The sequence below is a fragment of the Chroicocephalus ridibundus genome, chromosome 2 (assembly GCF_963924245.1).
Source record: "Chroicocephalus ridibundus chromosome 2, bChrRid1.1, whole genome shotgun sequence".
Lineage (NCBI taxonomy): Eukaryota > Metazoa > Chordata > Aves > Charadriiformes > Laridae > Chroicocephalus > Chroicocephalus ridibundus.
The window spans coordinates 153566986-153583817 of NC_086285.1; the positions used below are offsets into that span (position 1 = coordinate 153566986).

Genomic DNA, 16832 nt, shown 5'->3' on the forward strand with positions numbered 1-16832 from the left:
CCGCCCGGCGCCGCTCTCCCGGCGCGGCGGCCGCCGGTGCGCGGGGCGCGAGTGCCCCCTAACGGGGCTCCTCCGGCCGCCGCCGGGCCGGGGCTCCGCCACCCAGACGGCGACACCCGCGCCGACTCTTCACTTTCCTCTCCTGTACTTCGGGTACTTAACAGCGCTTTTTCTTAGGGCTTTATATTACAAAAACATACTTTGTGGGACGATGCCGTATCCGATACGGACAAGTCCACGTACGTGCCGTGAAAAGTAGCCTTTTATCTGAATTTCTTTGCCCGATAAAGACAAAAGCCTCCAGCAGAGATAAGTCTGCACAGTATGAAAACTTCCACAAAACCTTTGACGTGCTGCATGCCTGCTACTCCACTGAACCATTACAATTACGCAAACAGTGTCAATATTAGTTTCCTTTTAGGAAACAAATGAAGAATTGCACCAGTGACAGGTAAAGTACAAAATAACTCAGGTGTGATTAGCAGCTTTATTAAAGAATCTTGATTACATGATACATCTTATGACACGACAACTAAGCACACCTAATAACCAACCCCTCTGTCAATCAGTATATTCCAATATCAGCTCTGGCAACCCACAAAAAAGCCTCAAAACACAGAAGCCTAGACAAGACTGTTTTCCACGTTTAGCAAGTGACCATCCAGCCTGTATCAAAATCACCTGAATTTCTCTTATAAATAAATCCTTATCAAGTCTACAGACTATTTCATGCATTCTTTACACCCAAATGATACAGAAAAAAAAATCCACCTTACAATTCAATATTCTTTTCACATAGAGCACAAAGTGAAACATACAGCTCCATACTAAATTGGAGCCAGAACCAAGGCTGTGATTTAGGAGCTTTTGAATCATCTGTTCCCTGTCCTCAGCGAAATAAAACTCAAATTTCATATAACTGGATTTCTGCATTTCATAAACGTTCCATTTTCTTACAATAAAAGACAATACACACGACCTTCTCTATTTTTGCCAATTGTTATACCTAAAGAGAATAAACCTAAGCAAAAACCAGAAAAAAAATGGTCAGCTGAAGTTGCGTCTGCCTATTCAGAACACAGTTACAGCATGTTCAAGTTCTGTCCTGCAACAATAAAAGATAAATAAAAGATATGCCTTTAAGATACAACATTAAGATAAACCTTTAAGTTAAGTTATAATACTAGCAGATTTTAAACGGGAATAACTGGAAGCTGTTTTCACAAGAAAAACTGTAAGAATCTAGTGTTGACAGAAGCCTTTACGGAAAGGAGATGAATCAACACAGCTAGGGGGCTGTGATTTAATGACATCGGGACTTCTACAGCATTACTAGCAAAAGAAATCAACTTTTACGTAGTCCATTTGGCCCCTATAGGTATATATGTGCTGCCTGGGAGATTCTGGTTTGACCATACAGGGGTTTCAGGCACCTTAGGGGTTCCAGTTGTACTCACAAGGCTGTTTGTGAAGCTACTCTATTAGCTTAATAAAAGAGAAAATATCACTCTAGAAAACAGTAGCCTTTTTAAAAGATGCTTTTTAAAAACCTAAAACCACCCACCAAACACCACCACACCTGTGCACTGAGACACAGGATGCTGGAAAGCATAAGGACTCGTGTGACTTTGGTCTTGAAGCACCAATAACATCAAACCAGCCTAGCAGACCACAGGCGTCACTTCAGGAAATGCATCCCCAAGAACACGTCCTCCAATAAACCAGGAAAGGCCTTAACACAGCCAACGCTCACTTCATTCCCACTGCAGCAGGCAACACTTCAAAAGCACACATTCAGTTCATTGTTTTATCTTAAATTAACTTTTGCAAGCGTGTTCTTTCTAGCAACCTGAAGCCTCTGCTTCTGCAAGGATCACGTATCGCAGGTACGGGCAACACTGGAGGTAAGGCTCGGCAGTATGAATTGATGCTATCTCTGGCCCATCAAAACCCTGAAAAAGTACCCTATAGGAGTTAGGACGTGTTTCTCCAAATGCAACTGCATTCATTTGAGGTTAAATAGAAGCCACAAGTAAAAGAAAGGGTGAGTGTGTTTGTGGAAATGTTACACTGTCACTTCTACTCGTTACCGATGATACAACTAAATAACAACCTACAGCACAGAAAAATACAGGTATTAGGATTTTTAATCATCTAGATACTTCTAACCTGAAAATTGAAAAACAAAATTAACCTCAGGTAAGAAAGTAAAAATCATTTTGGGGGGCAGGAAGGGGTGGGAAAAAGAAGGCAGCATCACCTTTTCATCTGAAGCATTTCAGAAGGAATCTAATGAAAACTCTGCATAGTTACAAAAGAAGAAAAAGTTACCATAATCTAGAACTTATTTTGATGTATCATTATAGAACTGTCTCAAAGTTTCTATTGGCATAATTACCACAGCACTTCATTTATTATCTCAGCTTTGCAAGTAAGGTACTAAAATATATCAGGTTGAAATAGTATCTGTTTCAAAATACCTTATAAAATAATGTCTCACAAGACCTATAAAGAATTACAAGATGTATACTATATTTTTAACTGTTGCTTTCCACGAAAGCAATATAAATTCCCTTTAAACAGGGAGAAGAGCTACTCGATGAACAGCACTAAAGATAAAAATAGTGAAGTGCAAAGGACTGAACTTAACACGTCACTTAGAGACACCATTTAGTCAAGAATAATTAAAACATCTATTTCTTAGGAAGAAATATGTTCATGCATTACACCTTTTTTGTAAACCTTAACTGAAAGAAAGCAAAACTATGCTCAAACAAAAGCTGGGAAGTGCCCTAAAGAGAAAATAATTCTCCGAAAACTACCCTCACAAAGACAAGTTGGGGTACTGCATCATTTCACAGAAGTGCCTAAGCCAAAAATCCTTAGAGCATAAATCTGATTTTCCCTAAACAAGAGTTGAATCCATCAGGTGGAGAATGGAAGGGGTGGGGGTGCAAGAATAGGGCTTGTACACATAAGATAACTGAAAGCAAATTTTAATTTTAAGATCTGTGTTTTGAGAAATAAATTCAATACCTATGAGGATTTAAGTGCACTAGTAACAAGGCAACACAGTTACCTGAAAAGTAAATCCTGCCCAAAAGTCCAGAGTGCAGCCCCAAAACATCGTGTTGAAGCATCTTTTGTTGAAGACTCAACAACATACCCCCGTTCTGCAATTTTCCTTCATTACCTCACACATCATCAACTCAACTTCACCTACAGATTTCTAACACAGAGCTGGGTTGAACCCTCCCGCCCCCTCCAAAAATCTTGTGCTCTGGCAGCAGCAGGCCAACCTAGGTGTTTAAGACTTCCCTGACAGGAAAATCTTACCAAAAAATTACACTTTGTAAAACGAATCATAGGAAGACGACACTGCAGGAGAAACTTTCCAAGATGAAAAACACCTGTGAATTCAGAAATGGTAGACAGTCCTCCCAGACTTATAACAAGAATTACTTGAAGCTAAAAAAAACCTCTCATGTTTTCCGTAGTTTCTAGAAATAGTTCAATTCAAACTGCACTAAAAAAACGTTCTTGCGCTAAAAGAACAAGCTTGGGTATGTTGTTTGTTTTAAATCAAAAATCTAATCTTTGAAGGAATTCTGTTGCTTCCTTCAAAGAAAATAGATCTATTTTGTTCAAATAGACAAAACTTAGTATTATCTCAGGCATTAGCAGCAAGAGACAAAATGGCAGCATAACAAAAGCGTATCTAATCATATCTGAAGAAATGGTTGTTGCTAACAAGTTAGAAATACATCTTTATCAAACTGATTCTTAAATGTCATGCATACCTATTTCAAGTTCAAATTAAGGATACTTTCTTAGCACCCTCAAAAATGTGTTTTACATTAGATTCACTCAGTTTAAAAAAGGAAAACATGAGCTTAAATGTCTCTTGCCAATTATCCAACAGTTTATTTGCTCAAATATCACCCTCCTGTACGTAAGCTCAATTCCCTTGACAACAACCACCTCAAGACCACAAGGCAAATGAGTATTTTTCAGGAGACCTGTTCCTAGAGCTCCTGCAAAATGATATAGAAGAAATGATTTTGGGGGTGTATTCATTCAATTCTCAGCACAGCAAATTAGGGGTTTACCAACAAATAACTGCACCGTGGTTGCTCCCAGTTCCATCCCCTCAGGAGAAGGGCAGCTGAGTGTGGCCCTTCAGCCAGTGCAACAGTGCCTGCAGAAACATAACATCAAGTACAACCAACAGTCCACTAAGAAATGATTTCCACAGGCCCAGAAACTTGGAATCTCAATAGGATTGTTTCTATTGAGAATCTTGGGGGGGAGGGGGGGCAGGGATTTTAAAATATATATATGCACACTAAGCAAGAAGAAAAGAAAATACAACTTTATTCTGACCAAAGAGAACAATGTTAATTATCATTCTGGGTGATGGAGGCACTAAAATGCCAAGACCCTTATTCTTTCCTTCCATATCTCTGGGCCTGAATTTGTGCAATTATATAAAGCCAGTTGTGATACTGATGTAACCTACAAGTCTTAGGGGGAGGGAGGTGCCCTTGTTTGGTTTGGTTTTTAGCATCCTGAATTTTAAGGTTCTGAAATATAACAAGAGATTTCTCTGCTGGAGTACCTGTATCTAGAAGAAAAACAGAATCATCTGAAAATCTGACCAGATGCTTGCGTACAGAAACACAGCTCCAGGGAAAACAAACAAGAAGTATTTATAAAACATTAGTGTTTTTCACATGGCAAGACAGAAGACAACTCCATACAGAGCCTAAAAAAGTACCTAATGCTCATCTGGCAACCTCAAGAGCCATTTTGTTTGTGTTTTCACCTTCCCCAGCCTCTACCACGTAGGTCACAGGGCTGACCAGGCCCTAAGTAAAGGGAATGCAGAATGAACACGGGCACCGTGCGTTGCCCAAATGGTTCAGTCCATTTAACCGTATTTCACTGAGAAGAATACAGAGGCAACCTCTCTGTGATTCATACGGTAGAGGCTAGGGAAGATGAAAAGCAATACAAAACATCTCTTGAGGTTGTCTCACAGGGTTCAACTATCAGAAAGGAGTTTGTAGCAAGGCGGGGTTTGTCTCTTCTCCCAATTAACAAGTGATAGGATGAGAGGAAACGGCCCTGGGTTGCACCAGGGGAGGTTTAGACTGGATATTAGGAAAAATTTCCTCACTAAAAGAGTTGTCAAGCATTGGAACAGGCTGCCCAGGGAAGTGGCTGAATCACCATCCCTGGAGGTATTTAAAGGACAGGTAGATGTGGCAACTGGGGACACAGTTTAGTGGTGGACTTGGCAGTGCTGGGTTACTGGTTGGACTCAATGATCTTAAAGGTCTAAATGATTTTGTGATTCAGCACAGGCAAGCTCCCACGACCTGGCTGCAAATTCCCTGTCACTGCTAGAGGCGTGCGTTCACTTTCCACTCCGGCTACAGGTTGCTCTTTCTGTGCCTGCAGCACAGGAACAGAAAGTCAACAAGGTAACGCATCCAGGTGAGGGAAGCTCCACAAGCATTGCCTTTTGCACTGTACTTAATGACAGGATTATTGCCTATTTGCTAAAAAGGGAAAAAGAAAGACTGGTAACAAGAGTCACTTTCCTGGAATAAAGTTTCTTCCAAGTAGAAACAGCTGAACCTCGAATACAAGATCACAGGCTTACAGCTTCAGCATGGCAGTCATCTACAGCAATAATAATCCATCTCGGAAACTAAGAAATTTATTTCACTCCTTGCTTGCCTATCAGCTACACGGAAATAATTTAACCATTTTCTACAGAAAAAATTGAAGCATGGTCTCCAATTAAAAATTTAATTACTCCAATCCTTTGAAGAGCTCCAGAAGAGGAGGAATCTTTAAAACATCTTTTAGGCTTTAATAAAATACAGTTCTGACTCAAGCACCATTTTAATGTAGGAGAATCAAGATTCCCTTATGTTTTGCGTGGGTTTTCTTCATATAGCAAATTGTACAATCCCACAACAGAAGCAATAAACAGTTAAGAAACCCTACCAACTTGCGAAGAATTCTTAAAGTTACTTGTTTCAAAGGCAGAGTCTAAGATTCTCTTATAATAAGATAAAATATTAATAATAAATAACCTCATTATAAGCAAGAAAAAGCAGTTTATACTTTAAGTAATCTCACTTATACTGAATTATCAAAATTAGATAGACTCATGCTTCCAGCAACTACTTTGACTATATTGCGTCTTTAGTTACTGTTGAAGTTAAACTGTCTCTCTTTAAGGCCTAGCAAAGAAGCGTTTCTGCTAGTATCATTAAACACACACACACATTACCAAGATTAGAATTTTAAGCCTTTCGAGTTTACTTTATAAGTTTTACACCATTCTGTGTCAAGCCAATTATACTGACTTACAGTGGCAATGACCATCAAGGAAACACCAAGACAGACAGAAACCACTGATGCTACTTCTACCTCACTTGGAGAAGCAAAAATATCACCCAGATTTCAAGTTAACCAGTCCCTTTTACACTGACAAAGTTCTGCTCTCCAGGCTTTCAATGAGTACTTAACACACACAAATCAATCTACAGAGAGGCAATCTACAGGCCTGACTACATACATATGTGCATGTATATATACATACATAATACACACACAGCCATTTTCGTAAAAAGCTTTAAAATCTATACGAATTACAGACTGGAAATTTATGTAACTTCCTGTGTGCACAGTCTTACTCTAAAATAAGTGTATCATATAATACGGTATTTATCGCTGTTAACTTTTCTTACATAGACGAGATTTCAGCTGGACATGCAGGATGGCACTGTGAGTTAACCCATTGATACCTCAAGTCAAATAAAACCATTTTCTGATCACATAGAAGCTTCTGTCACTGTGGGGAACAAAATAAAAATCCTTCTTTGCACATAGGGATTTTTATTAATTTATTTTATTTTTTTTTTTTACCCTAAAGTTTTGCAAAACTGTAACCATTACCTTCATCGAAGTCTGCATCATCTTCTGTATGCTGAGGGAAAGGGAAGCAGTTTGTGATTTCAAGTCTGTCATCCACCACAAGACCCAGCAGCACTCCCTGGACCACTTCATTCCCCTGTCCTTCTTCTTGGTAATGTTTAATGATCTTTAACACAACCTAGGACACAAAGACAAGAAAATCATATTATGCAATGGGTTTTTTTCTGTCCTCAAACTATATATTTGGAATTTTTAAATTCTTGAAGTGTTGCATAAATTAGACCCCCAAACCAAGTGAACTACCGGCTTAAACACCAGCAATTTTAATACAGGTTGAAGAACTGGAGGATATCCTAATATTACAGGAGAATAAAAAAAAAGACCATTAAATGAACAGTCAAAATACAGTTCTAAACCAATTTTCTGCAACACCCTTCTAAAATGAAATATTGATCTTTTTTACTTTACCTTGTTGCTGTACCTGTTAAAAGCTATTTTGTAGGGGCAATAAGCTCCCCCCTGAGGGAAACACCGCACAAGAAACTACCACAAAACCTTGAAAGTAACTATGCAGAAACTGGTAGCAAATTTTTAAAAGCCATGAAATGCACCAAATTTCAGTTGTGTTAACCTTCAAAATTACATCTCATTGCAGTTTTACTTCAGATGATCATGTAATTTATATTTTGTAAACTATGTGTCAGAGAATATTTAAGAATAATGAATGACAGAAGAATGAAAAAAGGAGCACAAATTACTCAGCGTATTTTTAATAGTACAGTTCTCACTTCCTTCCCTAAGTCTGAACTCCACAATGAATAATTCTCATGAGATGATACCGTAAATTGAAACAGTATGAACAAAACCACTCAAAAATAGCCAATCATTTGACAGAAACACTTTACACTTAAGTAAAATTTTATGCTTAACAACAAGAACCAGAACAAGATAAGACACTAACCACAATCAGAGACTTGAAAGAACGTATACTTTGTCCAGCACAAGTGGGTTTTATTTCACTAAATCCTAATCCATCCAAGCAAAATGCACCAGAAAATGTCTGATAACTATGTTGTCATTAAAGCAATAGCACTTTAATGTCTGTTGGCAAACAGATTAGCATAATGGATTTCAGCTCAACCACCCTGAGAACAGATTTTGTACACATACTGGTATTTAGTGAACATTCTACAGGGGAAAAAAAAAAGTTAAGTTAATTTACATATCAGGAATATATATTTGTCGGTAGTTTTCTCCTTGGCTGCTTAGTAGAACTTTATGTCACAGTTTTGAAAAACAACACTAATGAATTAAAATGCCACAATATAGGTTAAATAGAAGAAAAAAGTGACTAGAAAACAAATTCTTTACAAACACATTGTCTTCTTGGGGTAAAATGGGAAACCAAGAGTTACGTATACAGGCTGCTTGTGAGGTGGAAGGAGAATGGAAAACAAATACCTTTTTCCAACTAAGTTGGATGTAAGTATTGAAAAGGACTAACACCCATCGGTTGATTGTTCATTCACAATACCAGTCACTTCTGCTTTCTCTTGCATCCGGATACACTCACACTGGAGCCTCTCAATCACAGGTAGAGAACACTGTTCCACCCCAATACACATTTACATCTGTCCCTCAGGTCCTTTGAGGACTTACCTTTTTATCCAATTTGTCAAAAGAGGTCTACCAAGCAGAGAGATAAAACGGTACTTTGGCTATATAAATCTCATTTCATGGGCAAACTGTAAAGAAATTAAGATCAGTGGGCAGTGAAGTAGAATTTAACAATGCTGAAAGCAGTACAGCAAACACAAGTTCGAGATCACCTAGACATAGAAGATGGATGCCTTCTACTACAGAGCCAGCATATAAATAATATTCAACTTGCATTTAGTGTGAAGTTAAGGTTTATCATACATTTGCCATAAGCTCTGTCTTCTGCAGTCAAGGAACCCATAATTCACTGGACAGAGTACAGCCCAGCATGCTCTCTGCCTAACTGCATAACTATTCTCAATATCTTTACAGTCTTGTAAACTTCACCTTTTCCAGTATTTTTCTCTTCATTTGCTCTTCAGTTTTCTATGTACATTGACTGCCCCTGTTACTGTGAATCCTGTTTGCCCGTTGACTCCATTCCAGGAGCGTTTGTGACACGATGTCAATTTTATCACAGCATTTCTGATGATAATTGCTCGCAGAAAGCAGCCACAAATGAAAAGAGCATGAGCTGTCATCGAGTACCAATGATTTTTCAGGGAGATAAAACTAAGAGTTCAAAACTCTTCAATGCTAACCAAACAACCCAATACACAACGAAGTAATCGCATACATAAGTCTGCCATTTTCAATCTCCAGCCTGAAGACCACAGCAGATATCATCCAGGGAGATAAAGACCCCAGTTTAGTCCTACCTGCAAGTCAGTTTTCTGACGGAGTCTGAGAAAGGTAGCACAGAAGGTCATGAACTCAATACTCTAAATTTCACACCCGTTAGCAAGCTGCAGAACTTCAGGTTTATGACTGCACTGGAAAATACATTAGCTACCGAAATCATTTATAGAAGATAAACAAACAAGTCTGAGAAATGCATCCAATGACATGCGATTCTTGGGTTTTGTTCTAGAGAGTTTTATTTAGTGCATACGACACGAGCCTTTAGTATAGCAGGCTCTTAAACTTGGATTGAAAAACCTGCCATCAAAATACTACCATATAACCAAGAGGGAAACATGCACTGGGACTCGCGCCTCAGTACTAACAACAGACCTTCAAGTGTGAAGTCAACCCACTTCTCTAGAGATAACAAGACCAGTTTCAAACACCTAAAATGTCGTTTCCATTTGTTTGTTAGTTTAGATACAACAGGACGAACTGATCACTATATAAATGACAGTGTCATGACATTTCCTGATTTCACTGCACAAACCAACACTTTACATTGATTAAACCATGCACGCACCCCCCCAAAAAAAAACCCTAACGTGTATCTAGAAATTTCCCCAAAAAGATGTTATGATGAAGCATAAGAACAGAATCAGAATAGTTTTATTGTTCTGAAAATAAATGTAAGAAGTGTTAATATAAATAACGCAAGTAACACAACACACTAAGAAATACAAATCAATTTTTCCAAATGACACAGGAAAAAAAAATCCCAGAAAAATCTAAGTGAACATCAGAATAACCCATCTTTCATCCAATGCTGATTCACTTTCCAAACACTACTTACAATTCCTATTTACCTATTAATCTAATAAAAGATATTGCCTCTTTGTACAAACTATAATTGTTTTTAAATACCCTTGGACCCTTCACTGCTACACCGTTGCTACATAAAATTAACAGTAACCAAACCACATTTCAACGGTTACTGCTATTTAAGTAATGCAGCTGGCTAACCAGGAAAGGCTATGTATTCAAGTAGAAAATATATCAAGTAATTTGACTTACTGTTAAAAAAAAAAAATCAAATTTCTAAATTCTGATACCTCTGAACACATAACTCAATGATTGTACGAAGCTTGATTTATTATGTAAGAAATATTTAGGTACACAAAGACTCTTTAGAAAAGAATATACAAATAGCTACTAAATAAAACTCAAGAGTCCCACAGCCTTGTAAATTTAGTGTTCAAAAAACCAAAGCAATTTAATCACTTGGAGTAGCCACTTGTGAGATTTTAATGGCCATTAATCCTCAATTAACAAAAAAGGCAAAAAAAAAAAAAAGTTTGCACTTCAGCTGTGTTTCTAATCTTCAAATCTTCAAAGCACTGCTCAAACATGAACATAGTCATACTACAAAAAAGAACCATTCTGAAACTATTAAAAACTTCAAAGATAGATATTTTAGCTGTAGGAGTATAATGCCAAATTTTAACTTTGGCTACATCCCGACATCACAGCTGTTAATTTCAGAAGTTTGTATCTCATTACAGAAATACCTGTAACATGAACTGCCAGCTGAAGTATCATAAGCCTTTGGGGCGGTCCTGGGAAGATTCCACTGTAAGGACACGAATATGCCAAGATGCACATTTCTGTATTTCTCTGAAGAGAGACAACAGCAAATCAAAGCACTGAAGATTCATTTATGAATGTGTCCCAGAGAGCTGAAAGACACCACATTGAAAGCAGATTTCCAGTACCTGTGCTGTGCCTTACAGATGCGCTATCAAACATGAGAGAACTTCTGTTAGCCCACTGGATACACGATGTAACAAGCTGATTTACAGTCTTAAATCAAGTATTTAAGCCCTTTTGAACGCTTAACATTTTTTCCCACCCAAGAAAGCTTTGTCGGCACAACCACTAGCACCAATTGCCAGCATCTGGGGAGAGGATGGGGAGAGAGTGTAAATAAGACTGTGTTATGTAGCTGTTTTCAAACCAACCATAACTGACACGGGCATCAAATGTGGGAGATGCCACGACGCCACATCCTCTCCATATTTAACACTACTGAAAAACTGTGATCAATATTTAGCTCTGCAAAAGACGCTTGAAAGCTATTACCACTAATAGTGTCTGATATATTTTGAATACATCCGTATCACACATGGAGCCTTCTCCATATGAATTCTTAAAACTCAAACCACAAACTTTTACATTTAAGCATTACAGCATGAGCAATTTTACTTAAACTCCTTGCACAGACCAAGTTCAAGGGAGAACTGTTAATGTAGTTTTGTAAATGGATAGATCTCAACAATGATTACTAACGACGACTCATGCAATTGAGTTTTAATTATGCTAAACTCAAGGATACCTGGAATCAAGACGTCTACCTGACACACATAAAATCATAGAACGGTTAGAGTTGGAAGGGACCTTAAAGATCATCTAGTTAAAGATCATGGGCAGGGACACCTACCTCTAGACCATATACAGCACCTCTGGAAAAAAGAGAGTTAATCTATTTAATACTATCCAAAAAAAGACATACCAAATTTTACGCATCAAATTTTGTGCTAATTTAGTGCCCTGCCTGCTTCCCTAGCTCACACTACACCAAAAGCAAATCTACAAGCTGCGTTGTGATGAAACTTTACCAAGTTAGCTACGCAAAAATGAAATTTGATTAAAAAAATCAGAGAGTTCTGAAATCCTCAGGTAAGTGCAGAACAGCTTTGCTTTTAAACAAAGACTTGTGGGATGGGAAGAGAGAGAAATCCAGAGCAAGATATAGTGAAACATGTACAACGTTAACATTTTTTAGTAGTTCCAGATGAGGTGGGGCAGGTTTTTTGGGGGGCTGGGGGTTTTGGGGGTTTGGGGTTGGTTTGGGTTTTTTTGCTATAGACACACTGCAAACAAATGCTTTTCCTACACTTACAAATGAGAAGTTCTGGAAGCTGACCAAGCAAAAACTTGCCTTGAGCTGATCTGTCTCCTGGCTATAGCACCACTTGATAAGGCAGTAACAAAGTCTCTCAACTTTCCTGCCAGGAGAAAAGGAGCTCTGCAGTAAATTAAAGATACCACTGCAATGGTCAAGAGTAAGAAAACATATGTCTAATACACATAACGCTCTCCTCTGGATGATTAAGGAGACAGATGTTTACAATGACACATAAAAAATTCCAACTTAATCAGCACAGTCCACAGAAACATGTTCTAGAAAGCACTGACAGATACCACGTCAAAAGCACAAAATCAGGTTGATACCGTAGTCCCTTCAGGTGTTGGATACGAAGCTACATGATGCAAGACTGCCACCACATAAAGTCATGCCATGAGGAGAACTGAAAATTAGAGGTGAAGTTGAATTTTCCATGTTATACTAATCTTGATAAATATGACAATCCCTAGTGACAATCAAACCTGAATTCACTTACGTGCATATTCTAGATCATCTGCAGAGATTTTTGAATTTTTTCTAAGTTTTCTTATTCAATAGTGCTGATTTTTTGACCATTCCGACATGACTGATGTCTAAACATTTATTCTTTTCTTCCTCATGCTCAACTTTGGAATAAAAGCTCTTAGAACTTAGACCAATTTTATGTCAGGAGAAGTAAAAAGAAAAATTATTGTTTTCCATTAGGACCTTCAACATCTTAAAGTAATTGTTTTGACAGGTATCTTCAACTTTAACTATGATTGGTGGCCAAAAATAAAGCTATTTTAATTCCCTGACAAGTAAGCAGAGAGATACTTAATCTGAACATACTGTACAAAATCTACGACCAAAAGGACAACACTGAGTAGACCTGAAAACCAAGGCAACTTTAAAAAAAGTGTTGTTTCTGAACAGCAAGTTCAGAAATAACGAGTCTTAGCCCTCATTGTTCTATCTAGCAAGTATAATAGTCATCCTTTGGACAGAAGGCCTCAAACGCCCCACAATGTTTTACCTTTATCTTGACTGGCTAGAGCCCCAACACCAACATCTACAAAGCCTTTGAAAATACAGTTCTTGGAATAGTATGCTTACATTTTATGTCACTCAGCAGGTAATAAACACCAGATGTTAAAATCTTATTTCTGAACTTGCCAGAAATTTGGGGCTTAAGAACAATAATTATATAGAACGCATAACAGAATGATGCGTGCCATTTCATACCATCTCAATCAGGTGCAAATATCAAAATCTCTTTTTTGACGTGAGAGTGGAAATTTCCTGGAGCTGAGCCTGAACTCAGCTGGTCTGAGGTGGGCCTCAAGCAGGGGACACTACATATATTTTAACTATTTTAACGCTGAAATTATAAAACATAGGATTCCGTTAGTTTTGTCTCATGTAGGTCCTCAGTACCAAATTGTTTTGGAAATCCATGTTGAACTGAAGGACTGAACGGAGAATATTCCATCTTGAACTGTAGGGCTTTTTTTTTTTTTTTTTTGGCTGGGTGGGGGGATGTTACGTGCTCCAGTATTATTTGAATACTTTTGATTATTAGGAAGCACACGAAAAGCACCTAAAGCTTTTTGTTCCCTGGGTGATTTATTACGTCAGTTGGTACCATATCACCCGCTTAGTCTGTAAACCTCAAGATTTCTGATTATTATGTACAAAAGGGAACATCAGTAACCTTCAAAAAGTAGTGCAGCTCCACAATATGTACATCAAGATGAAGAAAACTACTCAAATCCTAACAGATTATTGATTTAACATCAATATTTTCAGTTACTTCTACTTGGTTTAGGAACCCTACCAACCTATAATTATAGGAACCTTAATGGTTTTCCATATTACCTCCTGCCTCGTAATGTGCTTACAGCCATCCAACTCAACACTCTCCTGTGGTTTTGTTTTGCAAAAGGACGAAGTAGGTGATAATATCCACACATAGCATGAAGCAACATGGAATATACCGTGCTGTTTTATCTCAGTAAGCCGCTGACTCAAAGCACAACTCAAAGTCAGTGACAGGCCAAGAGGCATTTTATGCCTCCTTCCTGAACATTAACTGGTTGTGTGCACTCTTTGGGGCACGGCTGGAAAAGCTGTACCTTGCTCACCCTGAAGCTCAGTCTAGAAAAAGTAGACATTCGGTTCCTGTTTCACCTTCTGTAACTGTTACACAGATTACACGTATCTCAGCCATACCGTCAACACAAACTGCATGCAAAGCTTAAACCACCACCAGGTAATGTCCCACCTAAAATAAGCATCCACAGTTTCAGTTGTTTCGTTCCATTTTTAAGAACTACTTCCGAACTGCTGGAATTCAACAGCTCTAGAATTCCCTTCAAGCAAGAAGGACAAGTGGAAATGGCCCCAAGTTGCACCAGGGGAGGTTTAGATTGGATATTCGGTAACATTTCTTCACCAAAAGGGTTGTTAAGCACTGGAACAGGCTGCCCAGGGAAGTGGTGGAATCATCCCTGGAGGTATTTAAAAGACGGGCAGACGTGGTGCTGAGGGACACGGTTTAGCAGTGGGTTTTGGCAGTGTTAGGTTGATGGTTGGACTCAATGGTCTTAAAGGTCCCTTCCAACCTAGACAATTCTATGACTCTAAGAGGGAAACCCACTCTAACATGAACAGGGCCTTCCTCTATGGCGATGCAGCGACCTGCACCTTCCAGCAGCCCCAGCGTGGTCACTCACACAGGGCACTGCCAAGGGACTGGCACATACGCTGTATTTACTGAAGTACATCCAGCTGCTATACACGTGGGTTAGCTTCTCGTTTTATTACCGGGATACTTCAAAAGCTGTAGGGATTTTTTTATTTAAAAAAAAAAACAAACAAAAAAAACCCCATAAAGCCTATTAAAAAAAAAAAAAGAGGCCAAATTACAGAAATCACTAATTCTACATAAAACCAGACAGGACATGAAACAAAGCGTTAGTTAATACCTAGAACTAAAACAGGTAAAAATCTCATCTAAAACACAAAATTAAAAAGATTTTGCTACTGATACAAATAGGTAGGTGGAATTCAGCCTGAAGAACTGAAATAGTGCAGACACTAAACCTGTTTCTCGACAAATACAACATTAAAAGGGGAGATTACTGGGTTTTGGTTAGAGGTCTGTTGGTTTTTCATAGGCTGTGGTTTTCCTCAACTCTTATCAGGAATTTACGTTAATCAGCTAATGTCTTGCAGGTGCCATGAAACATCTGTTTAAGTCATTTATTTACTCACCTCCAAGCGAGCTGCTTGTTCTTGCAAAGGGAAGAAGTTAAACACAAACCGCAGTGCACCAAAGGAAATAGTCATTAAACAGTGAAGAAAAGCAAAGTTTATTAAAACGCAGAAACATAGAAAAATGTTACTCGAGGTGTGTTGTACCTAACAGGCCAATTTCTTCCTGATTTTTGTCCTGCTACATTTTCATTTTTTTCAGACTGCACAAGAGTTCAGGGTAACACGCATCTCCATGGCTGTTCGCAAACCATTAGTACACTTTAAATACTGCCTCAACGTAAGGAAAAATGCACCATTACATTTGTGTCTTTAAATTCTCCATTGCCCTGTTCGCACACTGGTATAATGTATTTCTCCGCAGCACAAAGTTTCATAACACATTTCACAGTACACGGGTTCATGCTCATTCCCATGGAAACCATCAGGGCCACAGGCACCGCAGAACCACTTCCTTGTAGAAACATTTCCGTAAGGCAGCCCCAGGATTTCAATCGTGCAAGCAGCAGGGCATTAGATGTTATTAGCACACTGTTAGGAGACAGCGATAGGGCTGTGTAATAAGATTAACATCCAAAATTCTGCTAGTTACAAGTGGGACAGAGCATTTCCCCAGGACTACTTACTGTATTATTTCTCCTATTTCACAAGCCTCACTGAACTCAAATCTTTTGAAAGCATTCAGTACTTCAGGCGTTTTTTGTAAGTTGCCAATACAATTTATATTTATTATTTTTAATGAATTCGATACCTAACCATGATTTCAAGAATGAAAGCTGACGAATACACTCCTGTAGAGCACAACATATGGAAATCATACAGAAGCAGTAAAGGCAGGCACAGTTTCAACATCTTCCACTTGACACACTAGAGCCTTACACTTACACTTCAACATACAGTCAATACGTATATTCTGGGTATTAGTGAATCATCATTGTTCAAATATTCACCATGCTTATTGAGCTAGTAGTGTATTTGCAAGTAAAAGGTTTTCTTGTCAGCATCAACTTCTAGCAGCTTCCTATAAAAAAGATTTAAAGATGACAGCCAAAATCAGCAGTAGCAAATTTTATTTAACGGCCTATTTTTTAATCAGATTGTGCCAAACGGTTATCATTTTGAAGTTGCAGAAAAACTGCAAGACAGTCACCCTTATCTATTTGACCTACAAAAATTAGGAAAATAGGACAGAGATAGATGGGGAGGAGGGAGTGGGGGGTGATCTGAGGCTACCGATCTTTTTCAAAGACCATACCCTACACAACAGAACTGGAAT

The 16832-nt window shown here is 38.4% G+C and overlaps 1 protein-coding gene across 1 annotated transcript in view; it reads right to left on the reverse strand.

Moving 5' to 3' along the window:
• The window catches only part of EIF3H (eukaryotic translation initiation factor 3 subunit H), an 89557-nt gene that overhangs the window by 59451 nt on the left and 13274 nt on the right, over window positions 1-16832 (reverse strand). Inside the window, exon 2 of the mRNA XM_063327434.1 lies at window positions 6976-7132. Coding sequence (XP_063183504.1) covers window positions 6976-7132 — 157 coding nt within the window. The remainder of the gene's footprint in view (window positions 1-6975; window positions 7133-16832) is intronic.